We start from the raw sequence: 19,163 nt of genomic DNA on the forward strand, positions 1-19,163 counted from the left end.
TTCCAGAGATGAAAATGAAGGCTTAGAAAAGTATCTAGTCTAAGACCACAGAGTTAGGAAATAGTGGAGCCAGGATTTAAAGCCAGGCAGTCTGACTCGGAATGTCTGTTCTTAACTACTCTGTTACAAGCTACCAGGACTCAAAGAACCCAAATGCCAGTCCCTCCTTTTCAGGTCATCTCTGTAGTGTTAAATAAGGGGGAAAAAGGTCAAGCCTCTCCCCTCCCCTGACAGTGATCCCATTAATTTTGGGGGGGAGGAAAAAAAACAAAAAGCCAAAATAATCCTATACTATTTGATGTTACTTTTCTAATTCAAGAAAACAAACTTGCTATTAACATATAGTGCAGAGAAAGTCATATAATATAAAGTGCTGAGAAACAAAAAATTTGCTTTCAGCATTACTAGGCTCATTTTGGACTAAATGAATATAGTATATCCCAGCTCAGAAATCAACAATTTCTGAAAAGTTAAAAACTTCAACACAAACAATATATATTTTATCTAATATTTTATTTACTGATCTCTCTGAAACATGCCAAAATTCATATAGCTAAGGGAACTTACCATGCTAAAATGTTGTTCAACATGACAAATTTATACAAAACATATTTCAATGTAGTGCCATTTCATTCTTGAGGAATCAACATTACATTTAGGTGGTGAAATTTAGGATACAAATATAATTATCAAATATCGTACTTCTAGTTTACTGGAAAACATAACAGTTGTGACAGTCACACCTAACACCTTGGTTAATTAAAGACAGAAAATGGGCAGGGGTGTCACAGAAGTATGCAAGGATTTGACAGTTCAAACTAATCCATAGCCCTTCTGAGAAACTACAGATGGAAAATATGTAGTAAATATTTCTGTAATATGGTGGTTTCAGTACATTATAGCACAGTGATCATCATTCCATTCATACACTCAAATAACTGCTGCTTCTGATCACTGAAAACTAGATTCAAAGTCATTGCTCAACAAGCTGATACTACAAACCCCTTATATTAACAGGTAGTTTAAATGTGGAAATAAGGCAAAGCATACTTGTTAGTCACAATTACTTTTAGATATAATTGAGACTACACTGCTATACATAATTAGGTACACAGTATGTATAACAATGCATACTATGGTGTGGAGTTAATTCCAATTACCATATTTTATATTTATTGGTCACAACAGCATACATTTTATGCTCCAAAATACATGGATCTGACAAAATGGTTACATTTAATGTTCTTTTAAAGAAAGATGAACTAAATTTAAGAATAATTGGTTTTTCCTAATATCTCATTTTCAAATTACTGATACAAATTTGCCAGAGAAACAATTACATCTTTTACTTAACATCAAATAATCTCCAGTTTCTAAGACAGATGCATTTCTTGTTCAATTTCCAAAAGTAAATAAAGGCTTTCTAACTGAAAACATTTGCATCCCTAGCTCTCTAAAGTAAACATTAAAAAGAAAATTACAAAAAATGACCTCTAAGCTTCTGAACAGTCCACTTAGTTACATAAAGTACTTTCTGTCCCAACACTTTCTCTAATTCAAAAGATATTTACTTCCTAAGTACACAACAAAGTCTTCATTTCAAACCATTCACTCAGTTTCCATGGTAACATTGCGGGCTTCCTTGGCTACCATAAGTCGCATTAGTTGACTGTGGAATTTCTCAATCTTCTTTACATCTTGAGCTTGGTCTGTTTTATACACCAAACACTGTCAGAAATTTTAGAAGTACATATTAACTATATAAAACTAGATACTGACAATGTAGAAAACATACAATTGGGTAAAATTTTGAGAGTTTTTCCTACCACTGTTTTGCTCTATTCTCCTTGGAGGTCGTACTAGGGAAATTGCACTCAAGTTTCCAAGCCTCCAGCAATTCCATGTCTTAAAGTACAGTAATTTAAATGCCACTGCTGTGGACAAAAAACTGAATGAAGTCTATTAGAAGCTTCTGAAAAATGTTAAATGTTAAATCCTGCTATGGTCTGATGAGAAGAACTCAAGGCTTAGAATTAGATATTTTCTTCCTTCGAATTAGGTATTAGATTATCTCCCTACATATTTTCTCCCAGCCATAAGTAACTGAGTTATGCTGGAAAAAAAAACACAGAAATCTTAAGATCTCTTTTTCTACTGGTGAAATTGGGGGTTTGATGATAATTTTTAGAAAAAAATCTAGAATTCTCTATGTATAGCTGGTCAACACATAAACCAGGTAAATCTTTATTTTCTTGGCCAGGCGTGGTGGCTTACGCCTGTAATCCCAGCACTCTGGGAGGCCGAGGCAGGCGGACCACCAGGTCAGCAGTTCGAAACCAGCCTGGCCAATATGGTGAAACCCCGTCTCTACTAAAAATACAAAAATTAGCTGGGCATGGTGGCGTGTGCCTGTAATCCCAGCTACTTAGGAGGCTGAGGCAGGAGAATCGCTTGAACCCAGGAGTCAGGGCTGCAGTGAGCCAAGATCATGCCACTGCACTCCAGCCTGGGCGACAGAGTGAGATTCCGTCTCAAAAAAAAAAAAATCTTGATTTGCTGAAGGTATGTATTTTTGAGACAGTGTCTCACTCTGTGGCCCAGGTTGGGGGTGTAGTGGTGCAATCTCAGCTCACTGCAACCTGCGTCCTGGGCTCAAGCCATCCTCAGCTTCCTGAGTAGCTGGGACTACAGGCACACACAACCACACCTAGCTAATTTTTCTATTTTTAGTAGAGACGGGGTTTCTCCATGTTGCCCAGGCTTGAAGATATTACTTTTAAATCAAACCAAATTCTTCCTTGTTAGCAGTTAAATTCTTCACTAGATACTTAAGATCTGCTTATGGTTGGTCATAAAGCCATCTGTTGTAGAATCTTCAAAAACAACAACTTTAAGCTGGCAGCCCTTTCCTCATTTTGTAGTACAGATCCACTTTTCTTCAGCCCATCTTAAAGGTTCACATGAGTTTTAAACAACAGGAACTAATGATCCTATAATAAAAGTCAACAACTTAAATAACTTGAAGTTCAACCTCATCATGCCCAACTGATCTGAATTCATTCAGCCTTTTAAACAACTCACTTAAAAAAAATTTTTATCCACGCATTGTACAAATTTGTGCAGCAATCTTGTAAAAAGGCCATATTAATCTTCATCATCAAAATTTTAGCATATGTCCTATGAGAGAATGTACATACCTTCTCACTGAAGTTTCTGACAGAAAAAGATTTTAGGTCCATAGAAGACAGTACTCTAAATCAATTATGGGATTAGAAAAATGATGGATACATGGGATTATAAAAAAGTCAAAGTTAACATGGATCCTTAATTATATTCAATCATTAACAGGGCAAAAAGAGCCATCAATTGGAGATAAGGCCTTTTGTATTAAAGTTCGTTCTGCATTTATTCCCCTATTTTATTTTATTTTTTTTGAGACCGAGTCTAGTTCTGTCACCCAGGCTAGAGTGCAGTGGCACAATCTTGGCTCATTGCAACCTCCGCCTCCCAGGTTCAAGCGATTCTCCTGCCTCAGCCTCCCGAGTAGCTGAGATTACAGGCACCCACCACCACGCTAATATTTGTATTTTTAGTAGAGACGGGGTTTCACTGTGTTGGTCAGGCTGGTCTCGAACTCCTGACCTCATGATCTGCCCACCTCAGCCTCCCAAAATGCTGGGATTACAAGCATGAGCCACCGTGCCCAGCCTATTCCCCTATTTTTAAGACAGGACATAGGGGTTTTTCTTTAGCAAGTATACCTAACCACTCTGTGACAATCACAATTAAAATTTTTCTGTGTGGAATGTCAAGATTTAAGAAGTACTTAGTGGTTCACACCCATAATCCCAGTGGTTTGGGAGGCTAAGGCAGAAAGATGGCTTGAGTCCAGGAGTTCCAGATCAACCTGGGCAATATAATGAGACCCTGTCTTGACAAAAAAATTTAAAAATTAGCGGAGTGTGGTGGTGCACACCTGTAGTCTCTGCTATTCAGGAGGCTGAAGCAAGAGGACCGCTTGAGCCCAGGAGGTTGAGGATGCAGTGAGCTATGATCATGCCACTGCACTGCAGCCTGAGCAATAGAGCAAGACACTGTCTCTAAAAAAAGAAAAGCAATCAACCAACCAACCAACAAACAAAAGAATACATGTACTCCATCTACCAAGGGTAAGCACTAATGTTAGATACTTTCATATATTTTTTTACTATCACTATGATACTTTACAGATGAGGAAATTGAGACCAGAAGGCTAAATTTTTGGCCTAAACTTTTCCAAGGCCAAAATGCTAGTAAATGACTAAGCTAGGATTCACATCTCTTCAGTCTATGTCTAGTATATTACATCTCGATTCACTCTTCCTTTTCCACATGTTTAGCTACTCACTACATTCAATTGGTTCTTAGAAGACATGGTAATCACTAAAAGGTCTAACTTCATGCAGTCTCATCATAATGGAACCCTGAACACAAATACAATATATGACCAAAGACAAAAAGTGATTTTTAAAATCACTCTATAAAATTTTCAAAAGAACTATTTAAAAAATGTTTACTGAGTGCTCTCTGGGTCAAGACATCATAGTAGGCAATGGAAATAAAACATGTAAGAATATTACTGATCTATCTCTATTGTCTTGAAGGGCAGTCTATTAAAAAGACAAATGTGATAAAAGAATTGTGATACAGCACAAAAAGCCAAAATGAAAAGCAAGAAATGAAGTAATCCTCAAGTTGGGTTTTGAAAGATAAGCAGCAGTCTGGCCACATTAGGGGTGGAGGTGGGATTCAATATTGCAAAGGAGGAAACAATGTTTAAAAGCACTGAGGCCTAACACATCACAGCACATTAAAGGAGCTCTTACATAATATAGAAATGACAGAGATTAGAGAGGATGCAAGGGTGGAGTTTAAAGGTTTCTAAGCAAGGGAGTAACAATCAAATTAGCCTTTCAGAAATCACTCTGGGGCTGGGCGTGGTGGATCACACCTGTAATCCCAGCACTTTGGGAGGCCGAGGTGGGTGGATCGCTTGAGGTCAGGAGTTCAACTCCAGCCTGGGCGACGTGGTGAAATCTCATCTCTACTAAAAATACAAAAATTAGCTGGGTGTGGTGGTGCCCACCTGTAATCCCACCTACTTGGGAGGCCGAGGCAGGAGAATTGCTTGAACCCGGAAGGCAGAGGTTGCAGTGAGCCAAGAATGAACCATTGCACTCCAGTCTGGGTAATAGAGCCAGACTCCTTCTTTAAAAAAAAAAAAAAAGTCCAGGCACAGTGGCTCACGTCTGTAATCCCAACACTTTGGGAGGCCAAGGCGGGCAGATCATGAGGTCAGGAGTTCGAGACCATCCTGGCTAACAGGGTGAAACCCCATCTCTACTAAAAATACACAAAATTAGCCAGGCGTGGTGGCGGGCGCCTGTAGTCCCAGCTACTCAGGAGGCTGAGGCAGGAGAATGGCGTGAACCCAGGAGGCAGTTTGCAGTGAGCCGAGATTGCGCCACTGCACTCCAGCCTGGGCGACAGAGCGAGACTCCATCAAACAAACAAATAAAAAGAAAAGGCCAGGCGCAGTAGCTCACCCCTGTAATCTCAGCACTTTCAGAGGCCAAGGTGGGTGGATCATGAGGTAAAGAGATGGAGACCATCCTGGTCAACATGGTGAAAACCCCGTCTCTACTAAAAAAAAAAAAAAAAAAAAAAAAAAAAAATTAGTTGGGCGTGGTGGTGCACGGCTGTAGTCCCAGCTACTCAGGAGGCTGAGGCAGGAGAATCACTTGAACCCAGGAGGTGGAGGCTACAGTGAGCAGAGATCGCCCACTGCACTCCAGCCTCGCAACAGGGCGAGACTCCGTCTAAATAGAAATCACTCTGGGCTGTACACTGTGGCCCATGTGTGTAATCCCAGCAACTTGGGAGGCTGAGTGGGAGGACTGCTTGAAGCCAGGAGTTCAAGACCAGCCTGGGCAACATAGCGATATCCTGTCTCTAAAAAAATTTTTTTAATTAAAAAAAATCCCCAGATTTCTGACCACGTGGAAAATAATGCAACTAAAGGTAGGAAGGTAGGAACAGAAGAAGCAGCTAGTTTTTTTGTTTGTTTTTTTGAGATGGAGTCTTGCTGTGTCACCCAGGCTGGAGTGCAGTGGCACGATCTCTGCTCACTGCAAGCTCCACCTCCCAGGTTTACGCCATTCTCCTGCCTCAGCCTCCTGAGTAGCTGGGACTACAGGTGCCCGCCACCACGCCTCGCTAATTTTTTTGTATTTTTAGTAGAGATGGGGTTTCACCATGTTAGCCAGGATGGTCTCGATCTCCTGACCTTGTGATCTGCCCGCTTGACCTTCCAAAATGCTGGGATTACAGGCATGAGAAAGAGCTAGTTTAAGAACAGATGATAGGCCGGGTGGGGTGGTTCATGCCTGTAATCCCAGCATTTTCGGAGGCCGAGACGGGTGGATCACAAGGTCAGGAGATCCAGATCATCCTGGCCAACATGGTGAAACCCTGTCTCTACTAAAAATACAAAAAAAAATTAGCTGGGCGTGGTGGTGGGTGCCTGTAGTCCCAGCTATTCGGGAGGCTGAGGCAGAAGAATGGCATGAACCCGGGAGGCAGAGCTTGCAGTGAGCCGAGATCACACCACTGCACTCCAGCCTGGGCGACAGAGCAAGACTCCGTCTCAAAAAAAAAAAAAAAAAAAAAAAAAAAAGAACAGGTGATAAACTCCACTGTAGATAAGTGAATTTTGAGGGTATGTGAGATACAGATGCTAGTCAGAAAGTCAGAAGAATATGAACTAAACACACATTTGCAAGTAGACATAGACAGATGCAGTATTAGACTCAGTTAAATGAACTGCTCCGGAAGCTGTATGAAAAGACAATCAAGGACACAATCCTAGAGAAGCACATATATATGGGGCACATCAAAAAAAAAAAAAAAACAATCAGCAAAGAAGAATGAAACAACAGAAACACAGAATAGTAAGGCCAAGATAAAACAGAACCACAAGTGCCAAAATAATTATTTCTATGAAAGAGTGGGCTTCTGTATCAAAAGCAGCAAGGAGGTCAAATAAGATATGAATAATAAGATCACTGGGTTTGAAAAGAAAGGAGCTGCTGATGTGCTCTCACAAAGAGCAGTTTCACTGGAGTACCATATGCAGAAAACAAATGGCAGAGGGTTAAGGAATGAATGGGATATGAGGAAGTAACAAGAGTGAGCATATCAAAGACAGGAAATACAATAAAGCCTGTAAGTTGTGTTCAAACACTGTCATTTAAAGGAAACTTTTACTCCCTTACATCCAATTTGGTCTCTACATTTCTGTTGCTTAAGGTCTGAAGACAGCACTTATTAAAGACACTTGACATAATGCATTAAGAAAGCAGGTTAAATAATTTCCTGAGGGTCTATAAAAGTAGCTGCTAGAATGAGGTTCTTCATCTTTAAATGAAATGCAAAATAAGCATCCTAATGGGTAATCTCCATAAACTCTAAGTAAATAATTCCAAACAAATAATTAACTCAAACAAATCTGACAGTATGTAACAAATAAAAATGTATACTTACAACTAAATCATCTGTTACTTTAACACACAAGTTCCCATCAGAATGCCTATATTTGAGAACCACACGTGCCTGAAACAAAAATACATATTTAGAAACAGTGAAGACAGATGACATTTCTTATAAATAATTTAGTCTTCAGGTAGGCTGAAAAGGATCCTTTTAGAATAAATACCCCCAAACATCTAAAGGCATTTTTACTATAAACTAAACCGAAATGAGGTTAAAAAAAAAAATCAGCTATTTTAGTTCATTCCTTTGCTACCATTTATTTAAGACTTTTTAAAAGTTGGATTATTTATTTGCAGCCAGTTTGAAGAGATGTACTGAACATTCTCAAAACACATCCACATTCAGGGAATGTCTGTGAGACTTATAAGGTGGCATTTCTTGCCAATAAGAATATACACCAACACACCTAGCCACAGAGGAATGACAGGAAAGGGAGGAAAACATTTAGCAGAAATGGCTAGTTAAAAAGTCCAAATCCATTCATTAGCAAACTGCAGGTCAGTGCAACTCACACTTTCCATTTTTCCACAAATCTTAGCAAGCAGATTCAGACTAAAATATTCAGCAAAATCAGGTCTTTATCACGAAGGTAGAACATAACGCATTATTACATAAAAGCAGAATTCTGCCTTGAAGTCTCCACCAACAACTTTTCCAAAAACCAGAATAACTCCTATAATGAAGTTCCATGTTACACAATACTTTATGTTCAATATTCTACAGATTGCCAAGGCATTTAGATATTAGCATATTCCTATAAGACATCTCCCAAGAACACTTCCATGAACATTATTTTTTTTCAGTGATGGATTCAAGCACAGTGTATAGCAGTTTTTCCCTAACCAGTATCAGTAACTCTTGTTTAGCTAGCTGTTTTAAAAACTGCTAAGTATCGGCCAGGCGCGGTGGCTCACGCCTGTAATCTCAGCACTTTGGGAGGCCAAGGCGGGTGGATCATAAAGTCAGGAGATTGAGACCATCCTGGCTAACACGGTGAAACCCCGTCTCTACTAAAAAATACAAAAAATTAGCCGGGCGTGGTGGCGAGTGCCTGCAGTCCCAGCTAATCGGGAGGCTGAGGCAAGAGAATGGTGTGAACCAGGGAGGTGGAGCTTGCAGTGAGCCGAGATCGCACCATTGCACTCCAGCCTGGGGACAGAGCGAGACTCCATTTCAAAATAAATAAATAAATAAAATAAAATAAAATAAAATAAAATAAAAACTGCTACTTATCTACAAGCCAGAACAGAAACATAATTTTAAAATGGTTACAATCTAGCACCAGAGGCCCCAAGACAATTCTGGAAACTAAATAAAAAGGGCTAATGGAACTTAGCCCTTTCCCCATTACGGTCTTTGCATTCCTGAGACTGAAAAAAAAAAAGTTACATCACTATATGCGATTTGTCTGAGTGAAGGAGGAAAGGGAACTCATCAAGCATTTAAGCAGGTATAAATAGTAGTAACTAGGTTAATTATCTTTAGAATACCTGATTCTATTTATTGATCTAGTAAATTCAGTTTTACACATTTTAAAAATTCAGTTCTCTAGAAACGAAACACTTAAAAATATACTAAGCATGACAACTATGTGAAGTTTTAACTCTCAGTTAAAGGAACACTTACTGGTTTCATTTAGGAGAAATGAGAGTTAAAAGGCCAATCATGGCTGGGCGCAGTGGCTCATGCCTATAATCCCAGCACTTTGGGAGGGCAGGAGTTCACTCACGAGGTCAGGAGTTCGAGACCAGTCTGGCCAACATGGTGAAACCCCGTCTCTACTAAAAATACAAAAATTAGCTGGGCATGGTGGTGGGTGTCTGTAATCCCAGCTACTCGGGAGGCTGAGGCAGGAGAATCGCTTGAACTTGGGAGGCGGAGGTTACAGTGAGCTGAGATTGCACCACTGCACTCCAGCCTGGACAACAAAAGTAAAACTCTGTCTCAAAAAAAAGAAAAAAGAAAAAGAAAAGAAAAAAGGCCAATCGTGTTTATAAAAGGGTCCATTTGGTAATTTAGAGGGTGCCAAGTCACCATGTCAGATGCCATAAAGAAAGAAAAATCAAGGTTCTTTACCAAAAATAACCAAAACACAAGGACAGAATGAATTAAGTCCTATAAAGGGATATACAGATAAAATGCTAAAGACAGAAAACAAGTAATTTAGACTGGGAAAAAGGAAAGTCTAAAAAAGGAGGTGGCTTTGAAATGCTTTTTTTGTTTTAACCTTATAGAAGAGGGCAGAAGGCTAAAAATCATTCTGAACAAGGATACAATCCGGTAGCTTCATGAGACTAGAGCTGAAGATCATGAAAATGGTGAGACAAAGCCAGAAAGACTGGAGATGGGTCAGACTGTGACTGGGAGTTGGGACTATATCCAGTTATCAAAGAGCCAGTTTTGAAGCAGGAGATGAAGAATTCAACTTTTGTTTTTTAGACAGTTGTGGCAAGAGTGTTAAGGAACTAAAAAGGCTGACAGACCAACAAAGAGGTTATTACATAATCCGGTGGTAATGCCATCTTCAATTACAGCAATACAAGACAGAGTGGTAAAAAGATACTGGGTATAATCAACAGGTTAAATGTGTTGCGGAGAGAAGACAGAGAATTTTGGAAAACAGATTCCAGAGACCTGACAAAATTTGTTCTTTAGCCCTAGCAGAAAGAGAATGGACTTGGGGTTCAAAGATCTGGGTCCAAATTTCATCTTAATCTCTCAAGAAACTAGGTAAATCACTTAACAGATATAAAATCATTCATTTATATACTTTGATGGGTTGCTGTAATTGTTCATGTATTATGTATAAATCTATGTAAACACACATAAATATATATTAAATGCCTGTAACATATAAACATATGTAAAATGCCTGTCACGTAGAGGCGGAGGTTGCAGTGAGCCAAGATGGCGCCACTGCCCTCCAGCCTGGGCAACAAGAACAAAACACCATCTTGGAAAACAAACAAACAAACAAACAAAAACTGTTAAGCTCTTCCTCTACACTCATCCTCTCCCCTCTCAACATATCAGTCAAGCCAGGCGCCATGGCTTCTGTCTGTAATCCCAGCTACTTGGGAAGCTGAGGCAGGAGAATCACCTGAGGCAAGGATTTAAGACCAACCTGGGCAACAAAGCAAGAGCCCCGTCTTTAAAAAAAAAAAAAAAAATTAGGCAGGCATGGTGGCATGTCTGTAGTCTCAGCTACTCAGGAGGCTGAGGTGGGAGGATCACTCGAGCCCAGTTCAATGGTGCAGCGAACTGTGATTTGTGCCACTGCACTCCAGCCTGTGCCAACTGCAATTTTCTGACTGGGTAAGAGGTGAAATATTCTCTTTCTCGTCTATTCTAGACATGCTTTGCTCACAGTGATGCTCTAATTATTTTCATTTTCCCTACCACTGCCATCACATTCTTACAGTACAGTTACTCTTGATGTGAATTTATATATTCTTTACTGTTTCTCAAGTATTTTTAGTTTATACTGTGGGTACTTCTGGATAAAAGTCCTGTGTGGTCTCAGAGTACCATTGTCTGAATGAAGAAACAAATGACCCTGCCAACAAGGGAAGCTAACCAAATGAAGCAACCAGAAGTCACCAGTGTTATAAACAAATTACTCAATTTAAAAAATACAATTTCCATCATTTATTATTGTATCATTTTATTGTAAAAAATAGAACTAAGAATGTTTTACAGCTTGTTACTTACCTAGGTCTTTCTGTGGGTCTAATACTATTTTTAATCATAATTATCAACATTTCTTGCTGCACACTTTAAACTTATATGCACTATAAACTGTATGTGGCATTGGAGTTACAGGTTACCAGCTCACTGCATACACTTAAAACATAATTCATATTACTTAATGATCATCAATAGTTTCACACAGTAAATCCTGAGCCCTGGGCTGGGCGCAGTGGCTCACACCTGTAATCAACACTTTGGGAGGCCAACGCGGGTGGATCACGAGGTCAGGAGTTCCAGACCAGCCTGGCCAAGATGGTGAAACCCCGCCTCTATTAAAAATACAAAAAATTAGCCAGGTGTGGTGGCAGGCGCCTGTAAACCTAGCTACTCGGGAAGCTGAGGCAGGAGAACCGTTTGAACCCAGGAAGTGGAGGTTGCAGCGAGCTGAGATTGAGCCAATGCACTCCAGTCCGGGCGACAGTGCGAGATTTCGTCTAAAAAAAAAAATAAAAATATTTAAAAAAAAGAAAAAAAGATCCTGAGCCCCGGTTTTCCGAGATTTTATCTGCTTTTAATTTTCTTTCTTCTCCGAGGGATACAGTCACAATACACTGTATCTATAATACCCTCCAATAATACCAGCTCCTTAAGGGTTGAACGGAATCTCATTCACCTTTGTGTCTCCCACAGAACCTAATTTAACTTGGGGTCAGTAACACGAGAGTGGGAAATGAATGCAGCATAAAAGAGATAACTGAGTTACAACAAACACAAAACAAAAGAAGCATCATACATAACCAGGTCTGAGGTTTTCAGTATAAAATCCCTTCAATATGCTGAGTTCTAAAAAGAAGCAGAACTTTTAATTAACACGAAGATGCTTCAAATAATTCTTAGACATGACAATAAAATAACCAAAACCTCAAGAGACGAAAAGTAAGACCCGAATGCTAAACTCCCATCACTTGGACTTCTTTGCTTTTTAATAATGAGCTAACCTCTGACATCCACCTCCATTATAATTTTTGTGGGGGCTAAGAATGTATTTCAGAGGTCCATGAATCCCTTAAAATTGTTTGCAAACATTTACTTATACATTTACTTATACCATTTTTCTGAGGAAAGGTGCAAATATTATTCTTATGGTCCCAAAGCCTGTGACTCCCAAAATACTAAGAACCAATATTCTGGGGGGTACAGATGCTTCCAAATTGGAATCTTTCAAGAATGTCTGAGCGGCAGTAGAAAAACATCATCAGTTTTATATACATGAGGTACCCTTACGGCCTAGGCGGTACAGGAAAAGTGAACCAAGACAAAGGACAGGAAGCTGCAGGGGGAGGAGCCCTGGCTTCAGGGACTCGTAAAACAACCGAAGCCATAAAGGAAGCTGAGGGACTGGGGCGGGAAGATCGATTGCAGAAATGTTTAGGGCTGAGATGAACCTGGCTGTTGCCAGCTTCAGGGCCTCACTGGGCCGCTAGATCAGGGAAGAAGGGGACGAGAGAGCAGAACATTAACTTGGCAGGGTCCATTTGTGTTCATTCCCAGCACCTCCTGGGAGCGCTGGGGAAGCTCCAGGGGCCGAGTGGATGGCGGGAAGACATCCTGGGCTGGGGCCCAAAGCAGCGGCCCCGCCAGCGATTTACCTTCATAGGGTCAGCGAGGTAAAGCTTCTCGGCAGCGCGGCTGAACTCCTCCCAGGTCTGGTACTGCGGCATCGTGGCCTAGAGTGGAAAAGTAAAGAGAAGCAAGGCCTCAGAACCCGGCCCAACAAACTACCTACGTCCGGGAGTCGCCAACTGACGCGAGTCCCAGCAGCCCCAAGATGGCGGCGCCTCCTCGCACCAACGCCTCGCTCCATTGGACAGCTCCGTCCATGCTCGCCCAATGGGCAGGAGGGATGTTGTCAGGGAGTGGGCGGAGCCCAGGGCGTGTGGCTCGAGAGCTGAGCGAGACAAGCGGAGGGCAAGGCAACCAATGCCGGCTGCCACAGCGCCCCCGGTAGGGCTGAATGAGTGGCGTCCGTCCCGTGGCCCTCAGGGCTGAACCGCAGCTGCCTTCAACAAAGATTAAGCGGCTCTGCGATAGGCGCTGCATATACGAGGAAGGAGGCGACAGGGCCCAGCTGTCACACAGCTTGGTGAAGAAGCCAGGAGACATAAACACAAGAGTGCAACGGAAAACTTTATATGATAAACATTTATGTCGGGTTAGTGGAGCGCGAAGGAAGAAGGATCACTTGTGGGTGGGGGGAGACTCACAGAAGCGGTGCAAGCTCAACAGGTAGGCAAGGAAGGACAGAACACGTAGGCCCATTTTAGATCTGCAGTGTATGTCAGATGACTGGTGTTTAGGAGATGAGGAAGAAGTCATATTATCACTTCTGCAAGGATAAAAAATCTGATCCTCCAAGCAGGAGGATTGCTTGAGCCCGGGAGTCCGAGGCTGCAGTGAGCCATGATCGCGCTACGCACCCAGCCTGGGCTTCAGAGCAAGACGCTGGCGCAAAAGTAAATAAATAAAGAAGATGGCCTGCAGGGGACACCAGGTAAAGAGTATTATATTTTGAGATGGAAAGATTTTGTGCATGTTTATAACTTTTAGAGAAGGACACATAAGAGATAGAAAAATCAAAAATACAAGAGAAAGAAGAAAGCGAGGTCTCGGGAAATATGAAGGGGAAGACCAAAGGCCCAGATGAATAAAAACAGGTGCATTATTGCCTTTGATGGGGTGAGGAAGAGGGAAAAGTCGGGTGAGGGTATAGGTGAGCATGTAGATACGAGGGCAAGAAGGTACATTTTCTTGTCACCTAAGACAGGAGACCACCTTCGTAAATAGGAAGGGTGGTTTTGGATCTTGGAGGAAGCAAGGATGGGTTTGGATCCTTGAGGAGAAGGTTTGGAAAAGCCATTGTGAGAAATGAATAAGGAAGCCTATTAGAAAAAAACAGGTGGGAAGCGGTGGTGCACACCTGCAATCCCAGCACTCTGGGAGGCTGAGGTGGGCAGATCACTTGAAGTCAGGAGTTCAAGACCAGCCTGGTCAACATCGTGAAACCCCATCTCTACTAAAAATAAAAAAATTAGTTGGGCTTGGTCGTGGGTGCCTGTAATCCCAGCTACTCTACTCGGGAGGCTGAGGTAGGAGAATCTCTTGAACCCAGGAGATGGAGGATGTAGTGAGCCAAGATCGCATCTCACTGCACTCCAGCCTGGGCAACAGAGCAAGACTCTGTCTCTAAAACAGCAACAACAACAACAACAACAACAAAAGAAACTCAAAAGCAATATGTCAAGTAGAGTAAAAAGCTGAAACTGGAGATCATATCTGGGAATAGCCCCAATTAGGGTCTGTCTCCAGCAACACCCAGAAGCTTGGATTTTGGACTGGAAAAGACAGATATTAGGGATTTATAGGGTACATGAGGAAGAAGAACAAAGGGTCAAGAATGTTGCAGGTGGTACTGGCAAAAGAATGATTGAAATGATAAATTATGGGATCCATGCTAGATAGCTGGTAATTAATTGAGTCAAAAGAGAGACATTAAGGAACCAGGATTAAAGGAAATCTGAATTCAATATAGCAGGAAATAAGTTTTAGTCAGATTGGATATTGGGGTTTAACATTTTAGAGTAGCAATAGTCCCTGGTGAGGCTGGATTTATAGCTGGGTTGTCCACACAAAGTCAAAGTCTTGTATGAGTAAGAAAAGGAATAAGATGAAGGAGAAGGCTATGAGCCAGGGACCCAAATCCTCAGTTAATGAGACGTGTGTGTGTGTGTGTGTGTGTGTGTGTGTGTGTTGAGGGAAGCTATAAAGAGCAATGAGCAGAGGCAGAGAGAGCAGAGTTGGGCAGAATGACCCCCAGGTGTAGGGGTTTTTCCCTGAAGATGAAAACAATGGAAGTTAAGACAATGCCAACTTTGCCTTCTGTCAGAAGGAACATAAGAGATCAGTTTCAATTCAATTCAGCAAAAAGTAAAACAAGTGTCCACCCTGGACAAACACCAAGAGCTGGGCTAGGCATTAGAGACCCAGCAGTGAACAAGACAGGCCCAGTCCCTGCCTCATAGAGCTCACAGTTATGGAGAGAATGACAGTAAAGAACAGATCTCCATTGTGAGGGTCCCCATCACTGTGAGTTCCAGCATCTCCAAGCTTAGCCCAGCCTCAGCCCCTACAGAGGCAGAGAAATCAAGATAAGGAAGAAGTTATGGGAATTGCCCTTGATTATGCAAATGTCCCCAGTCACACTAGGATGCATTCTTTTTTTAAAAATTTAATTTTAGGTTCGGGGGTACATGTGCATGTTTGTTACATGGGTATATTGCATACTGGTGGGCATTAGGTTTCTAGTGTACCCATCACCCAAATAGTGAGCATTGTACCCAATCGGTACCTTTTTAACCCTTTCCATCTTCCCACCCTCCCCCTTTTGGAGTCCCCAGTGTCCATTATTTCCATCTTTATGTTGATGTGTACCCGTATTCATCCATTCTCATACTGTTATAAAGAACTGCCTGAGACTGGGTAATTTATGAAGAAAAGAGGTTTAATTGAACTCACAGTTCTGCAGGCTGTACAGGAGGCATGACTGGGGAGGCCTCAGGAAACTTAACAATCCTGGCAGAAGGGCCAAATCAAGTGCTTGGAAGCCAGCACTTCTTCACATGGCAGCAGGAGAGAGAGAGAGAGAAGGGGGAAGTGCTACACAATTTTAAACAACTAGATCTTGTGAGAACTCACTCACTATCACAAGAACAGCAAGGGGGAAATCCACCCCCATGATCCAATCACCTCCCACCAGGTCCCTCCCCCAACACTGGGAATTAGAGTTCAACATGAGATTTGGGTGGGGACACAGAGCCAAGCCATATGAGTGCCCATTGTTTAGCTCCCACTTATAAGTGAGAACATGCTGTATCTGGTTTTCTGTTTCTACGTTCGTTGACAGGATAATGGCCTTCAGCTCTATCCATGTTGCTACAAAGGACATGATTTCATTCTTTTTTTTTTTTTATGGCTGCCGGATGCATCCTTTAAACTAGGTTATTCCTTTCCTGCTGTGGCTTCTGAAAGGCTATCAGAGAGTGTCCTTTATAAATTGCTCACACATGCACAATGTCAGAAAAGGAAAAATTCCTTTCATTCCCAGTCAAGAAGATCAGGGCCTCTGTACCCTTTGTGGTTATCCTTTCTGCTTCATTTTCACACACATATCTTATTTGAGCTTTCAAACAACTCTGCCAGGGTGGTCAGTGAGCCTTATTACAATTCCAAAAATCTGAAAAGCTCTGGAAAACAAAAGTATCTTGGTAAGTCCATTAGTAGAAAATGACCTGACCTCAAGTAATGTTGCTTAGTCTTTATTTGTTTCACTTGGTGTGTTTGGTTCCAGGGTGGGGCACAGACCCTGCTGGTGGTATTATGTAATATACCACATGTGCACTGTATCACCTTTCTAGGATCCAAAAGGCTGTGAATTCTGAAATACGGGTGGCCTCAAGGATTTCGGACAAGGGATTATAGTCTTGTGCCACTCTCCTTTACAGGTGATGAAGAAACCAAACCTGAAAAATAAGTGACACTAAACAGATTGGCCCCGGACTTTGCTCCGGATTGTCCAGCAAATGGCAAAAGCCAGTGGATGTTAATCATAACTGGAAGTGACAGGATTAATTTTGATTTTTAGAAAGTGTAACTAGTAGAAATACAGAAGCTAGATCGGTAGAGCAGAGCCTGGGTGCAGGGTCAAAACCAAAAGCCCTTGCACTTTTCCTTATGTTCACCACCTCCCGCGATTGTGTTCATGTCTTTGCCTCCCATTCCTGATCCCATTTCTGATCCCATTTCCGATCCCATTTCCACTGTATCTACCCTCTCACCCCAAAGTTGCTTTCATGGGTTCACCAGCTGACTATCATATTACCCACTCCAGCAGACATCTCTCAATCCTTTGTGACTAGATTATTCAGCTGTATTTGAGGCCACTGGCCACCCTCTAATCCCGAAAACTTCCCAGACCCCTGGCTTTTTTGGCCCCATTCTTTCTCGCTCCTCTCTGACTTCTGCTCTGGCTCTGTCCTGACCTCCTCTGCCTCCCCTGGTTCTTCAGGATTGGGATCCCAAGACACCAGCCTCTGGTTTTCACCCTCTCTAGTTCTTCCTGGACAATACCCTTTGAGTTTTAACCCCAACCTCCATGCTATGAGGCTCCTGGATTCCTACTTCGTCCAGGCTTCTTCCCTGAGCTTCAGATTCATATATCCCACTGCCTGCCAGGTCCACAGCTAACCCCAGAGTTGAATTGTGGAAGGTGAAAACAATTTCTCACCAAATCAAAATTTCTAAGCTGTAAGTGTGATGTCTCTTAAAAAAAAAAAAAACAACTTATTTTATTATTACTGTTGGCAAATTATTAGTAACATGCATATTCAACCACCAGAATTCAGTTAACTGTGTATGGCAGACCTTTTATAGGCCAGTCATTGTGCTGGGCAAGGCAATTTACAAGCTAGTGAGGTCAGGGGCAGAGATAATAAGGCAAGTTCACAAATGCCAATAGCTGAAGCTGGAGAGCGCGTCAAAGCGAGGGAGGGAGCAGTCTAATCCCTGAGGCTTGGCAGTACCTGTGTTCACTTCCCCTCCCTTTACATCCTGTTCTGTATCTTCCCGAAGGTCTGCGGAGGCATGCAAGAGGAGGAAAGTTTGGTGGTTGTTAAGATAAAGAGGAGTGACTGTTTTTGAACTCTTTCTTTTGCTTAAGTTTTGGTGCCTCTTTGTTTTCCAAAGTTGTCTTCTAAAAACAATCAGCACTGTAGCTGCTTTAGACTAAGAACATATATAGGTCCTTAAATGGATTCTTATATTAATAATCATAGTACTAGTCCGAAGTGCTGCTGGCTTGCCAGGAATGTGTGTCATGTTTATTTTCACTTATTAAATATTTATTGACCCCACTATATGCCAGGAGTGAAAGAAGACATTGTTCCTCTTGTACTTCCCAAGTTTCATGGATTCAATGCAAGGCAGACAGGGTAAAACAAACCTGGTAAGAGAAGCCAACCAAGAAACCGGTTTGCCCAGGAGGTTGTGTCCCAGATAGGGAGGGAAGGAAACCTGAGGGAGTCCTGACAGCAATGTGCGTCTGGGGCAGCTTTGATTCAGTGTCCAGTGGAGGGCAGTGGTGTGCAGACAGTCACACAGAGACAGCCATCCCGGAGGGCTGACTCCAGCCTTTCTGGAAGGAAATGGTCGCCCATTCAGTACATCAGTACATACACCCAGCTTAGCTGAAATCATGTTGGTGGACTTGTTTACCTTTTGCTCAATCTCAACACTTCCTTTCACAAGGGCTCTCATTTGATTACCAGGAATCTCCAATCCAGTTTAATTTATTAATTCCTTCCTGAGCACCTAATCCGGGCCTGTCACCCTACCAGGGGTGCTACAATGACTACAAAGATATGCACAAGAAGCTTACAAGTAATGAAAGCACGGGAGGGTGCAGGGATTAGGCAAGTTTACAAATAATCAAAACTGAAGGCAGAAATAAGCATGGATGAAGCACCTACCATAACAGGGCACAGTACACTGGGGTTTCAGAGAGGCCTAACCATTTCCTACCCTCATAGCTGTTTGGGGAAATCAGGAAGTAAACCAATTACAAGATAGAACAATATAAAGTGTCACTGTATGAAATGCCGAAAAATGTTCTTCCTTGTGTATGTGTGGGAGCAGCCCACAGCTGACCCCTAGGGACCCACACATTCAGCACTCCCTAGGGGATTCCGATCAGAAGCCCTGGAGCAAGGATTGCAGCTGGGGTGGGGGCTGGGGCTGAGAACGGTGGGGAGGGAAGGGCAAAGAAGGCAGAG

At 42.0% G+C, this 19,163-nt stretch overlaps 1 protein-coding gene across 2 annotated transcripts; it reads right to left on the reverse strand.

Annotated features, from left to right (window-relative positions):
* Nucleotides 1-494: 494 nt before the first annotated feature.
* On the reverse strand, nt 495-13,197 carry SRP9 (signal recognition particle 9). Of its 2 annotated transcripts, XM_008967791.4 has the most exons (4): nt 12,930-13,137; nt 7,582-7,650; nt 3,977-4,100; nt 1,595-1,728 (listed from the first exon to the last, which is right to left on the reverse strand). In XM_008967791.4, exons 1-3 carry the CDS (start codon nt 12,999-13,001, stop codon nt 3,993-3,995), a joined length of 249 nt encoding a protein of 82 aa, XP_008966039.2. In that variant the 5' UTR covers nt 13,002-13,137; the 3' UTR covers nt 1,595-1,728; nt 3,977-3,992. The 2 variants fall into 2 exon arrangements, with proteins under 2 accessions (XP_003814958.1, XP_008966039.2); XM_003814910.5 differs by lacking the exon at nt 3,977-4,100 and having other exon boundaries at nt 495-1,728; nt 12,930-13,197.
* Between the last annotated feature and the right edge of the window lie 5,966 nt (nt 13,198-19,163).

Source organism: Pan paniscus, chromosome 1 (assembly GCF_029289425.2).
Source record: "Pan paniscus chromosome 1, NHGRI_mPanPan1-v2.0_pri, whole genome shotgun sequence".
NCBI classification, from domain to species: Eukaryota; Metazoa; Chordata; class Mammalia; order Primates; family Hominidae; genus Pan; species Pan paniscus.